This window comes from Pleurodeles waltl, chromosome 8, assembly GCF_031143425.1.
Source record: "Pleurodeles waltl isolate 20211129_DDA chromosome 8, aPleWal1.hap1.20221129, whole genome shotgun sequence".
NCBI classification, from domain to species: Eukaryota; Metazoa; Chordata; class Amphibia; order Caudata; family Salamandridae; genus Pleurodeles; species Pleurodeles waltl.
This window is the reverse complement of record NC_090447.1, coordinates 599,132,237-599,152,804: the sequence shown is the minus strand read 5'-3', so window position 1 is coordinate 599,152,804 and position 20,568 is coordinate 599,132,237. Positions and strand designations below refer to the sequence as shown.

Here is a 20,568-nt window from a genome sequence, read left to right as displayed (position 1 = left end):
ATCAGAAGCACACATTTATGTACATTATGTAGAAAATGAATTTGTAATCCTTCATGCATGGTGTATTGGCTTAATTGAGTACCCTTTTTGATCTTCACCTAAATCACTGTGTAGCTTTCTATTAATTTGACTGCAACTGCCACACTGCACTTTGAAATTATGTGTTTCTTGCACATTTTTTGTACCCTATCCTTGTATTTAATTAATGAGCGCCTTACCGTGCCAATACAGACTATGTAAGAAAGTTCTGCCTCAATACAGATCCTTTAATATTAACAAAGAGTCCGTGATAAAGACGACCAACAAATCATAAGGGTGAGCAGATATGGAGATAACATATATTAAATCAATACTTTTCTCCATATGGTTATCTTCAGTACCAGTCAGCCAGCCATAATAACTTTCTTCTGATGCTCGAGGTATCCATAAAAGTAAAACAGTACACACACATTAAAGACATATAAAGTACATAGTAAAATACACTTCATAATAGAGTGAATAAAAAGCTAACCAATATTAGCAATAATTATCGCTTCAGACTTCATTCATCAGTGCCATCTTATTCAAAGTGCATTGTGTGATGGGCCCAACACCCGACCTCAAGAAAAAGCAGAAAGAGCCTACGTGTAAACTTGTCTCATCGTATGGCATCTGTAACAAAAAGCTGAAGTCAACCCTAAAATCTCTGATATTACGAATTTGATTAAGCAGGGGTTAAAACGTCTTCGTGTATCTACAGTAAAATTTGCACAAAAGTGCAAAATGCCACATTGACTGCCCAGGACTCCCCTCACATGGGCAAGAACTCACACCAAGGGTCATCTGAAAGTCCAATGGGAAACATCCCAAATATTTTACTATACTGGCCCAAAAGCGGAAGAGCAAGCTGTGTTCCCGTGCCCCCTCACTCTAAAGAGATAGCTAGTGGGCGGACTGTCTGCAACCATGTTCAAATAAGCTGCTACAGTCAACTTCCCCCCCTTCTTCATTCATTCTTGCGGTGCGATCAAGATGGCACAGGGCTTGCTGCACATCTTTTTTATTTACATTCACATTACACACTGGATCCATGAAACATGATGTAGACCAATCTTTCGAAAAACTGACTCCACACCTGCTAGCCATGGAATTAGAAGTCCCCTTTCACACTCAAGGCAGTCCTTGATGATATCCCTGGTCAGACAGACTCCCCATTTGTCCATACTGCTAAACACAATAGTGGGGTCACGCTCTGATACCATCTTTTAGATAGCGTAAGCCCAATTCTTCATGACAGATTAAGTGGGAAGACGATATAAGTGCCGACAAAACCCTCCTACAAAACCTGTTTTCTTCAGTCTGAATGTCTTCGTTATTAGAAGTACCCCATATCTTGGCTCCATACAATGCAATGGGAGTACATTGTGTTTTATAAATTTGCAGCAGGGGAATAAGAGCTCCCACTCTCGGTGGCTGGGTTAAGTAATAAAGTGAGCAGTCCATGAATGCCAGTTATAAAGGGGATCGCTTGGCAACAGTATATTTTCCCGTGATCAAGCACAAATTCAAACACTGCTTAACTGTCACAACCCGATTTCTAAACCCATACTGGCAAGGATACTAAATAGACGTGTCCTGTATCCACTCTTTAATTTAGTTATATAGGACCGTCCCTAAACTTCTAACCGATGTATCAATTAAGGACAAGGGCCTGTAACATCCCAGCTGAGATAGGTCACCTTTCTTAAAGATGGGCACGATAATAGAGGATTTCCAGGAACTAAGTAATGGAGAATTAGTAAGATTATTAAAAACATTCGTCAATAATGGGGCCCAAAATTTGGGGTTACACTTTAAAAGATCGACTGGTAACCCATCCAGGCCAGGAGCTGTACTACAGATGCTCTGGTTGATAGCATCTTCTACTTCAGACAGGGTTATCTTCAAGCTGCTGTTATGCTCCCAGAAATTACAAGGGTCACACCAAGTAAATTTCCTAAGCCACAAAAGGAAACAACAACTTTTTGGTGAAAACTGATGGGTGCATCTCACTCTTCCCACTTAGTAATGCGAGTGTAAAGAAAGGTTTTTCGAGCCAGACAAAGCTGTTAGAAAAAAAGTCATCAACAGGTGAAATGCAAAGCCCGTGCCATAAACTCAGAAATGAGAACATATACACAGGAATTGGCATTTAACAACAGATTTATATGTATTATGTTATTCTACAACTCGTAAGAGTACAAATGATTGCCATGTTTATTAGTGACTCTTCGAAAAAAGGTGAAAAAAAGTGTGAAACTAAAATTCACTTCAATCATATTTTAGCACCCATTCCTAACCAACTAGCCTAATCCCTAGATATGTTATAGCTCGATAATTACAGCATTATTTGTTTTAGAATTCCCGTGTTGAATCACATACCTCCTTGCATACTTTTATGCATAAAGCCTAAAGTCAGAGATTCTGCTTTCAGCAGTCCTCTAGCAATCGCTTCATCTGCATTACTCCACTAAAATTACCAGTATATTTTATACCTTTTTAGGTCTCAACAAGGCAGTGCATTTGTTGTCTCGAAGAGACATGTTGTTTACAATCCAGTGGGCTTCAACTCACCCATAGGCTTACCATTTGTTCCCACCATCATCGCTCTTGTATCCTTCATTCTTGTTTGTCTATGCCATGGATTCATCATGCCTTTTCTTGTGTTCAGCCCTCCCACGGAGCATGGACCAAGTACTTGTGTCTATCCACTGCTCACATTTTGGGAGCTAGTTTTTTCTTTGTGTTTCAGCACTCCACAGGGTGCTCATGTTTTCACTTGCTTCGTAGATCATTCATCTTGCCCTCCATTAATGTTGCAAATATTATTCCCAGACTGTTTTCATTAAGGTCAACATCCTCTCACCCCTATGAAATGCTGAAGAAAGCTTCCAGGAGACCTGTGTGCGTATTTTGATAAACTCACGGACTTTATGCAAATACAGAACGCTAACCGTATGTTAAAAAGCATAACAAGTAAAGCAGCAGACACAGCACACAGGTGCCCTGGCTGTTATCTAAGCACCGGTGCATGCATGCACACTCGGTAAAAATAACCTCTTTATTTTAAGGCTGAAATGGCCATTGTAAAATAATACCATAAAGGGGAGGTTATGCAGATTTATTTTTTTGACAATTAATTCTCCAGGCTCTCTGCCCCCTCTTCAAAGTGAGCGTCCCTGGGACTCAACCCAGAAGATTACACCATGGCATGATTCAAAAATAGGAGACATCCAGCCTTAAATCGGGAAAACAATTGATTTGCGACCTGTGGGGATAAATCTGCTATTTGCTGTTCGGCTTCTTGTTAGCCAGCCATTTGAACCCAAGATGTGTTACCTCCCTCACTTTTTACAGAGACATTAATTTTAAGTCTTGACTAGACAGCACATACGCTAACATGTTGTTTACAACCAGTGGGCTACAGTCAATGTCTCGGCCAGACAGTGCATGCACTGTGTCCCCCAGCCTGCCCCCCACCTGCCCCTCGTGACACACTAAAATGAGCTATGACGTGACTGACACTGGCCAGGTCGTATAATACTTCTTTCCGTGACTTTCAGCCATGTTGAACAGCAGATGTGCTGCTATACAACATTCACATTGACAACACCAATAGCTCTGGCATTGCTGAGACCCATTGGCTTTGCCAATGCTTGTTCTTGAGTGGTAGTCTATAGAGGAAGGTGAGGTCTGCTCATTCCTGACTTTTGCTTCAGTAATGCTGCATGATAAACAGTTCTTTTGTTCACATTTCAGGAAGCAGACGGAAGATGGAACTGTTGTATCTTAGTTCCTCTGATACTGAAGCTGCTGTAAATAGTGGAAAAATCCTTCAATGGCTCGTTAACTTAAGCTATAAAAAATATGTGACAACTGGGCACACACAAATTTAAAAGTAGAAAAGCAAGTGTTCTGCAAGGATCACATTAATATTAAACGGTCCTAGCTTCTAGCCCCTGAGGCAATCTAATGCACTCTACACAAACACAAGTCATATTAGCATTCAGCGAGGCCTGTCCCACATGTAACATCACACTTACTAAAATCTATGCACCACCGGCAATATGTTGGCTGTCAATATTGTGGAGTCAGTCTATATCCAGGTCGGCATTATTGACTTCCATTTTGTGACAGACAATCATCTAACTTGCGCACTGCCATCACTTGGGGCCTATAGAGCTCTTCAAATAAAACATACTTTCTAAGTGGGGCGACCTATTTGTAGGCTGTAGAGAACATTTGACAGCAAGAGGCATATGCCATTAAAATAGTTTCACCATGTTTATTTTTATACTGAATGGATAAAGATTATCTAAAAGGGGAAGGAACAAGGGAAAGAAACCCATTCTAGGGAACCTCATAGAATGGATATGTTTATTTATACCAATCCTTTCATGTAACAACAGATTGCCCCCTTCACAAGACTATAGACAATGTACAAATACAGAAGCACATTCCCATACTGTGTCTCCCCTAGATAAATGTATACTTTACAATGACTCAGATAGTTAAGTATCAAAGACAATACTAATAGACAGCGTACAAATAAGGCAAACAGAGCGTCAGCGGCAAGGGACACCTTACTGTGTTCTTTTAGATTTGCTCAGTTTCAATTTTAGAAATAATACGATCGTGCACAGAATGGATCGTTCTGTCACCGTTTGCTGTCAGTGCTGACACCGATTGCTGATCAATTCACTTTTGGTAGAATTGCCTTTAGATATCTTACATTACTAGTTTTGATGCTTTGTCATATTTTCCGACACTAATTACATTTGTGAAATTGCAATAGGATGTTGGGGTGTTGGCTGAGCACCCGCGTTTCTCAGTGCATTCACTGCGTCTTTTCATTTTAAACGTATTCACATAAGACTCAGTTGTATTTTAGCCTGGCAGTACGGCTAAAGGTGAAATATGATGTATTCCCTACACTTAGATTTTTATGGATAAAGGATTACTGACAGCCAAAAAATAAAACTATAAGCAGCCATATTACAGGCAGAAATAAGGCCTGGAACAGTTTTGCCGACTAAGTGAAATTTGCCCCGTAAAACGTACAATCACATATTTTAAATATTGAGCTGCAGTTCACGTTGTTGACATTTCTATTGTATCTCAAGAGTGAATTCAACCTTTCCTTCATAGGGATCATGCGGATTGTCTGTGCTAATTTTTGTTCCGACTATTTTGCATACGACAGGGATTTTCACGTTTCGTTGAACGTCGACGAATTTCACTGCAACCAGCGGATTAGTGTAGTTGGGCTAGAGAGGAAATATAAGAAACATGTTATGTGCGTTGGACGTGATTCTATTAAATTGCTTCAGCTCGAACCAATAGCATATTATGCTTTCATTCAGTGGTTGAACTGAACACACCGTTGTCTATTTGTGAATGCATGCACGCATCAATCTGCATAACATGAACAAGGTATACGTAATTATCTGATTGATTGCTGCTTCTCTGCCATGACAAAAAAATGAAGTTGGCATGTGAATTTTTTTTTTTTAACACCGCTTATTCTATGGAAGATACTTATCTGGCAACTATGGTACCTCTCTCCAGCTAGAGTGTGAGATTCTCTTCCCATAGCTTAGCTCAACTTTAGTTCTAATTTCCTAAACTCTGCAATTTTTCACTGTAATTTTGCCAGGAAAAAAACGTGTTTCTGGTCCTATTCACGTGTAAGGCCACGCTCAGTGACCAGTTACTCAATTCATCATTAGCAACCGCTCACAGCCCAATCCTCCCTCCTGCTCAGACCACTATCTCCTTCCTTTCTCAGTCCACCCCTACGAACGTCTGCTCTACGCCTTGCAAAAAACACATATTGCTCTCCGGGTCAGCAGGAAAGTGTATTCTCTCTCCAATGGCTTCATTCTCATACAACTGAGAATATGCCTCTACCATTGATACAATCCCAGCTTTCAGCTAGTCTGAACTCAATAATCCTTTCACTGTGCTCTGAACAAGGATGTTCCCTAGCAAGGAACCATGTTCTCAATCCGGACTGGTACTGCACTGGCGCTATTCAAGGGGTTTATCCCCACTTCTCCAGTCAGATTTGACACAGCCTTCATTGCACCACCTCTCTATCATCATCCTTTAAACAAGCCACTTTAAAAAAGAAAAAAATACTCTTGTTCCCATTGTAACAGAGCATTGGAGCCCTCTTCCCAAGCACAATTTACTTGGCACACTATTGAAATACATTGTCACCCTCCAGAGTGAAACCTACATTGACACAGCAATTTGCTTGACATCCACAAAACCTATTTTCAGACTCTGAGGCACTGAGTCAATAATGTGATTGGTTCTTGACGGCATGCAAATGCTCACGTATGATAACAAAATTGCCACACTTGGTTACTTACAATTGCGGCGGTATTCTAGACTGTTTAAGCACCACGGCCTGTACTTCATCTTGGGAATAGTTGCATTCAGGGCTTTGATCTTACCGGCATTACATCATTACTGATGCAAAGTCAGTCTTTTCTGATAGAGACTTCTAACCACAGATTCCTCACTTTAGAATATCCCCATACATTAGAATGAATCTGGAAAATCTTGAGCAGTACCTCTGCATACTCGTAGGTGTCATCTTTCGGCTCTGTGTCAAAGTCATCCTGGTCTGGAATGACGATGCAGTGCCTGTTGGACCTGTCAACCTTAGGGTGGGGTTCCCCCAAAATTTCTGCCCTCCCCTTCCCATTTATGCTGACTTTGCCCACCTTAGGTCTCTGCACACTTCACCACGGCTGACCAATGCTAAAGTGCATGTGCTTACTCCTTAAACCATGGTACACTGTCTTATCCCCAACTGTCATATTTAATGAACTTGTAAGTCCCTAGTACAGTAGTACTCAATGTACCCAAGGCCTGTAAATTAAATGCTACTTATGGGCCTGCAGCACTGATTGTGCCACCCGCTTGAATAGCCCTGTGCCCTGTAAACATGTCTCAGGCCTGCTATTTCAGCCTGTGTGTAGTTTTAAACTGCCATTGTGACCTGGCAAAATAAACCGTTTGCCTAGCCCTTGCCTTTCTATTTAATATATAGAAGGCACCCCTAAAGTAGGCCAGAGCAGCACAGAGGGCAGGGTACAGCATATTTAAAAATGTAACACTTGTGATTTTAAGCTTTACATGTCCTGGTAGTGAAACTTCCCTCAAGGCCTGCCTCTCTCACAGGGTAACATTATAACGCTTAAGAAGGTGTAATTTCCAAATGGGAGCAGGTAAGCAGTTCAAATTTGGTGTCTTTTGGAATTGTAATTAAAAATCCTCTCTCATGGTAAAGTCGGATTTGAAATTACAATTTTGAAAATGGCTATTTACAAGATTGACATTTTCCTGTCTTAGCCATTTAGTGCCTGTAGCCTGTCTCTGGGTCACATGACTGGGTGTAGCTGACAGTGGGATTTGTATATTCCTCCTAGATAGTCACACACAATAGAGAGCTTTGGTGTGCCTGGATTGGCCATCACTGGTAGGGTGGGAGGGCGGAGCTGAGCGCACCCCTACTTACACTTGAATGGCCTTTGTCCTGCCTCCATACAAATGGTTGGGTATCCGCTGTAGTTAGTCTGGATGCAGGACACAAAAGGCAGGAAGCCTGCTCACTTCAAAGAGAATTTCTAGAGGCTTCTCCCAACTTCCAGAGGAAGGGCACCAGGCATAGATATTGGCCTGCAGACACCACCTCTTCAGTATACTTCTGGACCTGTGGATACTCTGCCAGGAAGAAGGACTGCTGTGCTGTTGAAAAGTCTACAGGTCTGAAGGACTGCTGCCCTGCTGTGCTGACCCACTGCCTGATGCCCTCTTGTCTGGGTGAGAAGGACTGGACCTGCATCTGTTTGAATCCAGGACCCCACTGTGACTCAAAGGGCTAGTTGGCTGGTCTCCTGACTGAGCCTCAGGGACAGAAGGCTCCAACAAGCTCCACCCCAGCATCTGGAACATCTGTGAGTCTACCCAGCCAAGTGGTGTCACCCCTGCCCTGGACCCTTAGAAGTAGGCCTAAGGAGCTCTGCCAGTATCAGTGGATAGGGTGGATCTGATGATTCTCCTCTGCTGCACGGCTCAACCCCGAGCAGAACTGACAAATCGCCACTGCTGTATGGATCAGAACCTCCACAAAAACCAGCACTGCAGGTTAGCTCAACTCTTTCGATCAATCAGTCATTAGTGAAGTGCAGCTTATCACCTGTGGGGTCTCAAGGCGCTGTAGCAGGTGTGGCCTGTCTGGGTTGAGTGGGAGTGTGTTCCAAGTCTGGGCTGCGAGATAGGAGAAGAATCTGCCTCCAGCTGTGGTCTTCCTGGTTCTGGGGATGGCAGCGAGGGCGAGTTGGGTGGATCAAAGCTGCTTGGTGGGGGTGTACAAGGTCAGGCAGTGGTTGAGGTTGGCTGGTCCTATGTTGTGTAGTGCCTTGTAGATGTGTGTCAGTAGCTTGTAAGTGATGTGTTTGTCAACCGGGAGCCAGTGTAGGTCTCTGAGATGGGTGGCGGTGTGGCGGGGGATGTTCAGGATGAGTCTGACTTCTGAGTTCTGGATTCTTTGTAGCCATGATTGGATCTTCTTTGTGATGCCGGTGTAGAATGCGTTGCCGAAGTCTAGTTTGCAGCTGACAAACACACTGGTGACCGTCCTTCTTGTCTCAGTGGGGATCCACTTGAAGATCTTCCGAGGTAGGCACAAGGTTGGAAGCAAGACGATGAGACGGCATTGACTTGGCGGGTCATGGAGAGCGTGGAGTTCAGGATGATGCCTAGGTTGCGTGCATGGTTGGTGGGAGTGGGGGTGTTTCCTTCGGTCGGTAGGCCACCAGGACTCATCCCAGGCAGAGGGGGTGGAGCCAATTATGAGGATCTCTGTCTTGTCTGAGTTGAGTTTGAGGCAGCTGGTTTTTCAGGGCGATTCATGAGTGGGCAATACAGTTCCTGGTGGTGTATTAGAAGAAGGCTCTGCATCAATCCTGGTCCCGCTCTCGAGAAAGATCTAGGGGCTGATCTCTGAGCAATTCCAGGAGTCAGTCGTCTCCCCACTACAAAATGTCACCCTTTAAGCCAGGTAAGTCCAAACTGCTTAACAAGAAGTTAAAGCTTTCTTCAGTTTGCCTGTCCAAACGTCATGCTTTGAGGCCTGCTCCCACACTCCACCTGTAGAGCCGGTGGCCAGAAATGCTCTGCATTTCCCTGAGTTCTCTTGAGTGACTCCGGCCCAACTCAAAGAATTCTATGACCCCATGCATTTCATCTTTGGGCCACCAACTCCCTCTGGCACCACTTTGGTTCCCAAGGAGCTTCCCTTACTGGGTTACCTTCAGTGGGTTCTCACCAACGCCAGCTGAGCTCTCTGGATTCACCCTGGGATCTGGTCTGGTGCTCACATGGGTGCGACCACCCACCTCCATCCTTCTGATGCCATCCCTGACACCACGGGCAACACAGCTATCCCAATCACTGACTTCAAGATGAGATCACCCCGACACTGCTTGACATCAACTCCAGTACCTTCCAGGCCATACTAACCCTAGGACTTATCACCCTTGGACAGACCTTCCTTTCTGAAAGAGGGGATAAAGAAGAGGGATATGGCCCCTTTGAGGATGACTCTGACCAGGAAGACAACCATGTAGCGGAAGTCCTTGACCTGCAATCCTAAGCTATCAAGGTCAAGACCAATGTTTTGATAGAAGTGCCTCATCTAGGGGTGAGCTATGCTGAGCCATTGCTCCCCTTTAATGATGCCCTTACCAATGTTCTCCTGGGGGCCTGAGCTAGACCTTGTACAGGGGCTCCTGTGCACCATATAATTGCCTGTTACCATTTGCCTACCACAGGAGACCCAACCTTCCTCTCCCAGCATCCCTGCCCTGAGATCCTGGTGGTTCAGGCCTCAACAGCTAAGGTCAACCCAAGTGCATTCCTTTCCACCCCACCGTATAGGGAATTCAAGAGGCTGGCTACATGGCCTTCCAGTTGGTGAACACCGTTTGTTTCTTGGGTCTATATTCCCATGCTGTACTGGACTTGGTTGTGCAGCTGCTGCCATGCTCCATGAAGAGGGCAAAGCCATTCTGAACAAAGCATTGGTGGACAGTTGGGATGCAGCTAAGTTCGCCTTCAGGTGTGGACTAGACACCACAGACTCCCTAGTCCTTGTCCTCAACACTTCATGGCCACCCCTGGTCCAGATCCACTGGGTTTTCAGGGGGTGTCCAATCATCACTGATTGACACCAGACTCCCTCTTTTTTGCTCCCTTTCTTCTGAGCCATTCTGCACACAGTGCAGTTCTGTGCCTATCCTCCAGAAAGAGACCAGGATATCTGAGCTATGATCCCGATGTTTCAACCAGAATCCCGGATTTCGGTGAGACTGGCTCTGAGGCTGTTGGGTCTGATGGCCCCCTGCATCCTGTCAGTGAAGCACACCTGATGGCACATGCGGGCTCTGCAGTGGGCGCAGCACTAGTGAAATCTCTCTGACCTGGTCCAAATTTTGAAGGAGGCTACAAAAAATATCCAGTGGTGGCTGACGAACTGCGATTGGGTCTGCAGCAGATCCCTTTCCCATCCTCACCTGAAGCTGACTGTGGTGACTGATGTGTCACTTCCATGTGGGGGCGGCCCACTGGGAGAGATGGAGATCAGAGGACTCTTGTCTCTATCCATGTCTGAGCTCCTATCAATCTCCTGGAGCTGAGGACTAGCCACTTGGCATTGAAAGCATTCCTTCCATCCATCAAAGGAAGGGTTTTGCAGGTGTTCCCGGACAACACCGCCGCCATGTAGTTTTGCAACAAACGGAATGTGGTCATGGACTCTATGCCCGGAGGTTCGGCACCTCTGGATGTGGCTGGAGTGCCAGGATATCTTCCTGGTTGTTCGGTACCAGGAGGGATCTCTGAATGCCAGAGCATACTAACTCTGCCATTGATGCCTTGCAGATCCCAAACAGTGTTTACACCCCAAGGTGGTGCAAGGTCTCTTCCAAGAATGGAATAGGAAGAACCGGTGTACAATGTCAGCACTTCTGCACATTGGAGTTTCCAAAGTGGCTCTCGCTCAGAGATGCATTCCGATTAGACCAGAACCCAGAACTCCTGTACGCTTTTCCAACTTATACTGCTTTGGTTGGATTCTCAAGAAGATCAGGACTGACTGGGCCTAAGTCATCTTAGTGGCTCCGGATTGGGCTTGGAGAGTATGGCATCCTGAACTCCTGAGCATGATATCCATCCTCTGATCAGGCTTCCTCTTTGGGATGTTCTTCAGTTGCAGCAGCAGGGCAGGTCCTGCCCCAGAACCTTCACAATCGCCCCCTTCATGCCTGGCAATTGATCAGTTACAGTTGAGACCCTTCCCCTCAAGGTCTGTGATGTCATCTTGCCGGCCAGGTGGCCCTCAGCTAAGAATGTACATGCCTGAAGTTGAGACAAGGTTGTGGCTTGCATTTATGGACCCCATTGTGCATCTTTGGCGAGGTGCTGCTGTTTGTGTTGTCCTTAGTCTGGCAAGGCCTTGCCCTGGGCACTGGTAAAGGCTACTTTTCAGCTATTGTGACGTTTATGTGTTTTCTGGATCACGAGTAACACCCACCACGGCTGTGAATGTAGCCTGTTTGAAATAGCGCCATCAAGTTAAAATAATAAGTAGTTTTAGAGAAGTTTGCGATACGGACAAGCGGGCACTCCAGGTTAAATGCGACCACAGGATAGGGATGTACCCCTAAGACACCGAAACAACCTAGGCATATTGCATCCCCAAGGAAACTGTACACGTCTAAGATAAAAAGAAATGCGGTGGGAGCATTAGAAAATGCAAGAATATGTTGTATATTCAATGATCAATTATATGCTCTAAATGGAAACCTGTTGATGCCATCAAGAATGTTGCAGATGTAATGCAATGAAAGTTAATAAAGAGATATTTAAAAAAAATTTGTTTTCTGGATCACCCTCCCTGTTCAAGTCATTGGGCAACTGGGACCTCAATTTACTTATGGCCTACTTCCATTTGAGCCCTTGCACAGCTGCTCTCAAGACAGTCTTTCTAGTGACCATTACATCGGCCAAAAGGCGTAGCAAGCTTCAAACTCTGCTCGGGTAAAAGCTTATGTATGGAAGGTGCACTGACAAACTGGTTTTTGGACGTGTCTCATTTCTACTGAGGGTGGTTACTCCCTTTCATGTGAGCCAGAACATCACGCTGCTGACATTTTCACCCTACTTTATTCTTCCAAGAAGGAGTAGACAATCCACCACCTAGACTGCTCTTTTAACATCAATCACACCAAACAACATTGTGTGGATGATCAGCTCTTCATCAGGTTCACTAGAGTGAAAATAGGCAAGGTGGTAAAGAAATGGAACACCTCTCGATGGATTGTACTCTTCATCAGGATCTGCTGTGCATTAGCTAAAACATATACTCCCTAGGACTTGTGGGCCCAGTCCACCAGGGCAAAGGCTGCTTCTACTGCATTAGCGCATGAGGTACCTGTCCTGTACATCTGTCAAGCTGCCATGTTTGAGTCACCCCACACGTTCAAAAAGCGTTACTGCTCTGACAAACAGGTTAGCCAAAATGGACATTTTCCTCCAGGACCTTTTGATTTGAGCTAGTTCACAGACCCACCTCTGGGGAGGTATTGCTTAGGTATTTATTCTAAGGTGAGGAATCTGCAGGTAGGAGCCTCTAGTACAAGAACAAGTTACTTACCTTTGGTAATGCTTTTTCTGGTGGAGACACTATCTAACCACAGATTCGTCACTGACCCTCCCATACTCCCCATTTTGTAAATTGGGCTCTTCAATACTAAAAGATCCGAATAGATGCTGCACACTGGTTAAACTTCAATTCTGGTGTGTCTCCACATTTTTGATGCAGTAATAGTTACAAAAGAAACTGATGCCAGCTTGCCGGGGTGTTACATATATATGAACACTGCAATGTCACTTCTGTCATGGGCGATGTGAACGTAGAGCTGAATTATGACACCTACCGGCGTGCGGAAGTACTGCTCAAGATTTTACAGATTCAGCCTTATGCCAGGGGAATATTTTAAGTTCAGGAATCTCACAAAATTCTGTGAAACCTGAGAGATAAATGATTAATCGAAAGCATGAATGCTCAGTGTCTTGATTGTGTGCAGTCTTTACATTTTGAAGAGCTAGAGATGTAGCACTACGATCTAAAAATGAATGTCTCTTTATTAAATATGAAACCAAGGGGTTTCTCTGCTCACTAAAGCTAATGCTTTTTTGTATGAGCTGGGTTTCTAAGAGATAAATGTGGTTTGTGAGACCCAAGGACGTAAATTAGGGTGCAGCTTTGCAGTGTAAAGCTAGAGCTTGTTCTAAGGCATGGGGACTGACCCTGTAAGTTCTACCATACTAATCAGTTGATTTTGTGGAAACTGCCCAATAATAACCAGAGTTTTGTCTCTCAATGATACCCCATAGCATTCATTTCAGAAATCCAAGATTACAATTTTGTATTTTTTTTGTGCCTAGACTTCCTGTGATGCTTGTTTGGGGAATTGTTATGCCAAGTACACCTAGATCCTGTCTAGAATGTACAGAAAACGAGTATTCGCGAGCACTTTCTGTCAGAACACAACTGGTGAAAGAGCCTAAAGAGTGACAAAACTAAGACCCAATCTTCCATCTCTGACAACTCTCGAACTATACACCAAATTTCGGACAATGACCTTGGCGTCACCCTGGACACTGACCTTTCATTGATCATTGACTCCTCAAATGATTTAGGACATTAGGGCCCATATTTATACTTTTTTAGCGCCGCATTTGCACCACTTTTTGACGCAAAAGCGACGCAAACTTACAAAATACAATTGTATTTTGTAAGTGTGCGCCGTTTTTGCATCAAAAAGCATCGCAAAAGTATAAATATGGGCCTAGGTTCCTTCTGTTTCTTCCAACTCTACTCACTGTGAAAGATCTTCCACTACTTTGCTTCTTTACAGAGTGACTTCTTAATGTACTAATGTTGCCACGACCTGACTATGAAAACAGCATATTGGCCCCTCATGAGTGGTTCCAATTTTAAGCTTTTTGGCCAGTTCCTCTGCTTGGTCGTAAGAACAGAACTACACTGCACAATCCCAGTCTGCTCTCCACTCACTACCTGTTGGCAATGAAACATATTCTGTTCAGATTGATTTGTCTTGCTAATCACCTCTTCAGTAGGCCAGGCCAACCACTCATTGCAACCAAATTCTAGCTCTACAAAACCCTAGAAGCACCCCTGCTCTCCATCTACTGTGCTCTCTGTGGTCTCGGTCTAGCGGGCAAGCCTCTTTGGATCTGAATTCTAAACTTTTGTGAATTCTTCTGAAATGCGTGTGACCCTCCGAACCAACTGCTCTTCTGGAAATCTTAAAACCCAGCTCTTCCACCAGCAACAACCCCTAACTTTCATTGCCTCGGCCTTCTCATCCTTTCTTGGCCTTAGAACCAAACATCACCTTATGGGTGTACATCATGTTAATACATGCAATTCTTTGAATGTTACTAACGATGCTGATAATAGTGCTAATAATAATAACTTTATTGTCTAAAATTAAATCTAGTTTTGTAGATTTCAGTCGATGTGATTGTTTTCCTTAAACACTATAGCTCATATTGCACAATTTCATAGAGATTGGCCCAGTATATTGTATACAAAAAAATAATTGCAAAATATTTAAAAACAGACATACCTGAGCTTTCTTCCCATAGTAAGGAAAATAGTCAAAGCTGAAATTTCCACCGTTCGGAAAGTATTTAACCTGTCCAAGAGCAGCACTATTCTGTTAAACAGGAAACAAAACCCATTTGTCAGTATAGAAGTTGATCATCTCTAAATCATTGCTGTTGTCTGCTTAAATCGGAGTCATTCTCATTTTAAAACGAGGGTTTACTTTGACCTTGTTACACTAACAAAGTCTTCTATGCTTCCTTCTTTCCACATGAGGCAGGACAAAGAGTCAGAACAAGTTCAGCAAGATCTTGATCTGTGTAATGGGTGCTCCATTGACCTTTGTTCCACCACCAGCAAATTCATACAAATGTGGGTATGGCCTTTCTGTTGGTAAATATACTACCCTGATAGGCATTCTGTGTTCCCTGGCAAGTTCTAAAGGTGACTGCTTGAAGCAAAAAAGGCTGAGTAAAATACTCCTAAGATTCCATTTATTCAGAGGTGTCCGTGGAGCACAATGTCAAGAGAAGGATGTTCACTGGAATCTACAGCACTGAAAACAATACATGCCATGTTTACCATGATTTCTCCATGCATGCAAGTTATCCTATCCTTAGTGGTACTTCTTTATGTGTGGGTCTCATAGGCGTTAAGCTGCACAGCAGTAGTTATATTCCCTAGGCCATTTGTTAATCATACCATAGGGACGCATCACATTTCTTTCAAAATCCAAGTGCCTCCATTCTGTTAGTGAGCCAGAAAATCCCTATCAGTCATCTCCCCAAAGAAACACAGCAGCTGAAAGGATGCCATGCTCAGTAGTTTATTTATAGCACCCCTGTTGCAGAAGAACAAAACGTAAGGAAGACAACTGCAGCTCGCTAGGAAGAAGGGTAACATACACTCATGGGAATAGATATACATCCATTCTGTTCCTCCCGCTCTATACACTATTGTATGTAGAATTAATCCGTAGCTTTTCATCAGTCATACAAGTAGTACAAGAAAGAGTATCTACATTCTTCTATCAACATATATCATCAAAAAATAGTGTCAGTAGTGCACAGTCTTAAAGAACTATTTTAAGTGTACACTAGATCAAAAAACAAAAACATACTAACAGTAACATGCTGGGCGAAAAAGTGTATACAGTGTGATTACTCATCCAGCTAATAGCATGTATCATTCTTAACTAACCTAACTTTTACAGTGTCTAAAAATGCTGGATTCAGCAAAGCCAAGGTATACTGGTGAGGCCTTCCTTGACAAAGTACACTGCCCAGCCCCAGTCGTTTGGAGGGAACTGTTGTCTAGCTTCTAAGGAGGAGTCATAAATCTCACCAATCCCAAGAGTGATGAGGGTGGGCGGCGGGGTAGAGGTAGGGGTGTGGAATAAGGGTCAAGTCTACGGTGATGGTGGGGAAGAGTGAAACCCTGAGAATGTGAAAATAGTTGAATGGATGGGGGTGGTCTTGAAGGTTGTGTTCATCAAACTGCAAGGAGACATACCCTCGAGGGGTAGCCCCATCTTGTGTTTGTACGGCATGGTTATAATTGGTGATCAGATAAACTGAATGCTCTCTATGGAATCCTGCAACTTGTAACTTAGGGCCTCATTACAAGGGAGGTGGTCTTGAGACTGCCAGCCTCACAATGGCAGCCGAACTGCCGCACTCCAGGTGGTCCGACCTCCACATTATGACCCTGGCAGTTGGACCTCCAGGGGACTGCCGCTACCGCCAGGAACAAGGTTGCCGATGGGGTGCAGGGAATCAAAGTTGTGCTAGTCATGGCGGTGCTGAGTTCAGCACGCTGTACTGATCACAAGTCCAGTTTCCGCCAGCCTTTTCAGGGCAGGGACCCGCCATGAAAAGGCTGGTGGAAACACAGTGCTGGGGGCCACAGGGGGGCCCCTGCACTGCCCGCAATCATGTGGGCCTGCCAGCACCTTGGAGAGGAGACCACCGCAGAACTGGCCATCTCCCCTCCAGGCCAATTGCAAGGTTTCTACTGGGCCGACCAGCAGAAACATCTGAAATTAGAGGTTTTTGCTGGTCAGCCCAGTGGAAACCATGCGCCGCATTGGCCTCGGCTCGTCATGGAGCTGAGGCCAATGTTGTCATACAGAGGATGCTCCTAGCACCCTCGGAATACACATTGCCTGCCATAGCAGACAGTGTGTATTCTGAGGGTGCTGGGCAGGCCCCCTCCTGTGACCCCCAGCACTGGGTTCCTGCCTGGTGGAAACTGGACTCGATCAGCATGGTGGCGCTGAACCCAATGCTGCTGTGGCTGCGCATGACTCCAACCACCACCACCACCCCGCTGGGAACCTTGTTCCTGGTGGTGGCAGCAGTTCCCTGGCGGTCCGACGGCCAGGGTCCTAATGTGGTGGTCAGAATCCCTGGAGTGCAGCGGTCCGACCACCACCACGAGGATGATGGTCTTAAGTTCGACAGCCTCGTAATGAGGACCTAAGTTGCTCGCAGGAGGCCGCTTGTACTTCTCTCTAAGCCATTCGTCATGTTTAGGGAGTTGCAGCAACCACCAGTGTTTCAAGGTGCATAATTTGAGAGCAGCTACCTCCATGGCCAATGGGCGTCATTCATTGTTTGTAAGTGTGGGCGAGTCTGTCATATCATGTAGTTTTGTCAAGGCTTTGTTTGTGTCCAATGTGTTGCTTGGGGTGGTTCCAGTCAAAGACCAGAATTAACGTGTGTCTGAACTGTTGAAAAGCAAGTGCTGTGCACAGCCTGTCGGGGCACATCTACAGCAGTTAGAATGATGTCATGGTCTTGCTGTAGACAGTTTCTGTGGCATCCAATACTAGTCAGGTATTGATCTGAACAGGCAAGTTTTAATCCTCGACTCGCTTAGCTTTTTATCTAAGTTCTCCATCACCTCTCCCTCTTAATCCTCTGCATTATCTATTGGTAGGATTTGCTGTCATTTATTGTAAAGATGGAGGTGGGGGGTTTAGAGAGTAAATGATGTGTTAACATGTTATAGAGTCCAGACATTATTCTTTTATATAGACCACAGCATTTTAGGTATTGTTGGATGGGAGAGTCTGCAATTGACCACAGCAAGGGCCCTAACACGTTAGACAAAGTACTGAATATATGTCAATATTTGATTCAGAGGTAATTGTTATTTCTTGTTCAATGTATCAAAAACGTTTACATCTTCTTACACAACAATAATTTACCTATACTGTGGAGACCAGCTTTTTGCCACATTTCCCAATGGGTGGTATGACCCCCTATAAAAATTATGGAATTATTCCAGAGCGGTACTGTTGCATGTAGTTTGGCAATGGTCTGTAGAAGTTTATGCTGAGGTTTGTATTACAGGATTCAATGTTAGTCAGGAAGGAGTCTTATGTTTGTAAAACAATTAGATATTGGGGCCACTGAGTGTGAATGTACTTTCGATATGGACCCATAGCGGAGTATCTTTCGTTCTGGGCCACATTTAAACCAACCTCAACAAATGTACCTCTGTGTAGTAATGTCCAACACATGGGAGGCTAAGCCCTCCAAATTAACTATGTGGAAGGAAAAGATTTTAATGTCATTCAGAGTGTATAAGAACCTACACAAACTATTCGAGAACCCATTTTCAACTTAGCAAATGCATAACTCCCTTCTTCATCTGTCCAGGATTGTATCACTTTACAGGGGAGGGATTTCCTCACCTTATTGCAATTCCACATTTTTTAGGTGGTCTGTGAAGCGTGGGTTAGGGGGTCTGAAGAGAGGGGGGTTGTAGCTATACCCAGTCTCCTTTCATGATTTCAGTCTCTATTTTGGCAAGTTTGGGTCTTGCAAAAGGGTGATGCCCATATGTTTGAAGGAGAAATACGATAATGCTTACTTTAGATGTAATGGGTTCAGTTCAGTTTAACTTTATTCGATTATTAGAAATAATCATAAAAGTACAATTGAAAAAAATACATTTGTGTGCTTTTTTTTTAAATCTGTCTATTAGGTTTCATTGTAAAATATATTACAGTAGCAGTTGCAAGCAAATGTAACAACATAAGCTAGGAAATTCACCTTTGACAAGCATTTGGATCAGAACGTTAATGTAGATAATCACATATATGAATAACTACCGACTCAGGCAATATGGTGTACATGAGGAAAGAAAACAATACATATATATGATATATGTCAGTACACAATTCTTTGCGGTAAAAATGAAGCATGACATCAATAAACTGTGAAAGTAAAAAAACTGCATAATAGTGTAAAAGGAGGAAAGAGAAACATCTCCATTATGATAATAAATCTATCGCAAACTGGGGCGAAAAACGACACAGAACTCGTGAACCTGCTCCTCCCCCATAGTACAATAGATCATTCCCATTTGGGGATGCGATTGCCCACAGAAAAACACAATATGTATCAGTACATTACATAGGAAGCAAAAAAAGAAAAAGAAATCACTTGGTCGAGGAGCAAAGTTAAGAGGAAGGTACATTGCATGCTGTGGAATCCGGGGTGTGCACTGCTCCCCATTACCTCACGGCCCCTCACTCAGGAGGGTCAGTAGTTGTGTAGGGGACTTCCTGAAAGTCTGTCAGGATGGCGTCCCAGCTAGCCGCTACTGGGTACTTACTGAGTCCCAAGGTGTCCTCCCTGCGCAGGGCTACCCCTTCCGCATTGGCCCATATGGTCAAGGAACACATCCAGGCTGTAAGGGTAGGAGGTTTACGTGCTGTTCATCTCCTGGTGATAAGGCAATCGGCTGTTAAAAGGCCCAGATCTATAAAGCGGGACATGGCTCTATGCTTCTTATTTCTGCGATAAAGACCCAATAGGCATACCTCCCATGTATGAGCTACAGGGCGTTCTGTGCAGGCAGATAGACAAAAAATACACCCTGACAATACTGTTGAAGTAATTGGCAGACCCATAACATATGAAGGAGATCAGAATCAGTCGGAGAACAGTGAGGAAATAATGCATCTGTACGATTAAAATAACGGTTAATTTTGAACCCGGTGGGCAACTTAACACCGGATAAGCCAAAAGCGGGCGTTATGGGGTATCTGATTCAGTATTTCTAGCAGGGCAGCCCACTCTTTGTCTGTACATGAGCGGAAGAGGTCTTTTTTCAGTGATGACGAAGTGGGACAAGCGATATTGCAGAATGGAGGGAGCCAGAAAGCCAGTGGATCATTAATCTACCCGGGCCCATAACTTGGAGACACTGCATGGTAAGATGTGTCGGATGTTCCTGCACCATGTTACCCGACTTATTTCGCAGCATCATAATCAAGAGGTATAAAGCAGGAAATGGACCAGGGGCAGGCCATCCTCTGTAATTAATGTGTCAAAGGAGAGGAGGGACCAATCTCGGTAGACGTCACCTAGTGTGTGTATACTAGCAGTGTGCCAAGCAGTCAGTTCCGATAAGGATGTGATTCTTTGCCCCCTGGATGTACCATGGAAGGGCATCCCTGGGGCATAAGTAGTCAAGGCGCAGGTAAGGAAGAGACTACACTGTAAATAATTGCTCTCTACCTGCAGCAGAATGGGGTCTGGTATAGGTGTTTTGGAGCAAGGATGGATGGAACAGCTGGAGGATGTTTGTGTGGGTTCAGGCAGGCATTATTGTGACAGTGTTGGATAACTGTAACCCCGCTAACCATTTGGCCCCTATTGAAGTTGGGATGCAAGGTAATAGTGTTCAAAATTGGGGAGTGCTAGTCCTCCCAGGTCTGTCGCCAAATAGAGTTTAGTAAGAGATATCCTATAGCAAGACATATTCCAAATTTATTCCATGAGGGAGCTTTCGAATAGGCCAAAAATGGTAGGGCTTGGTAAAAT

The 20,568-nt window shown here is 44.3% G+C and overlaps 1 protein-coding gene across 1 annotated transcript in view; it reads right to left on the bottom strand.

The window, feature by feature from the left end:
- Positions 1-4,415: 4,415 nt before the first annotated feature.
- Positions 4,416-20,568, bottom strand: part of ATP4B (ATPase H+/K+ transporting subunit beta) — a 124,110-nt gene continuing 107,957 nt past the window's right edge. The window contains exons 7-8 of the mRNA XM_069203492.1: positions 14,751-14,840; positions 4,416-5,285 (exon numbers count right to left, since the gene is read on the bottom strand). Coding sequence (XP_069059593.1) covers positions 5,127-5,285; positions 14,751-14,840 — 249 coding nt within the window. The 3' untranslated portion in view covers positions 4,416-5,126. The remainder of the gene's footprint in view (positions 5,286-14,750; positions 14,841-20,568) is intronic.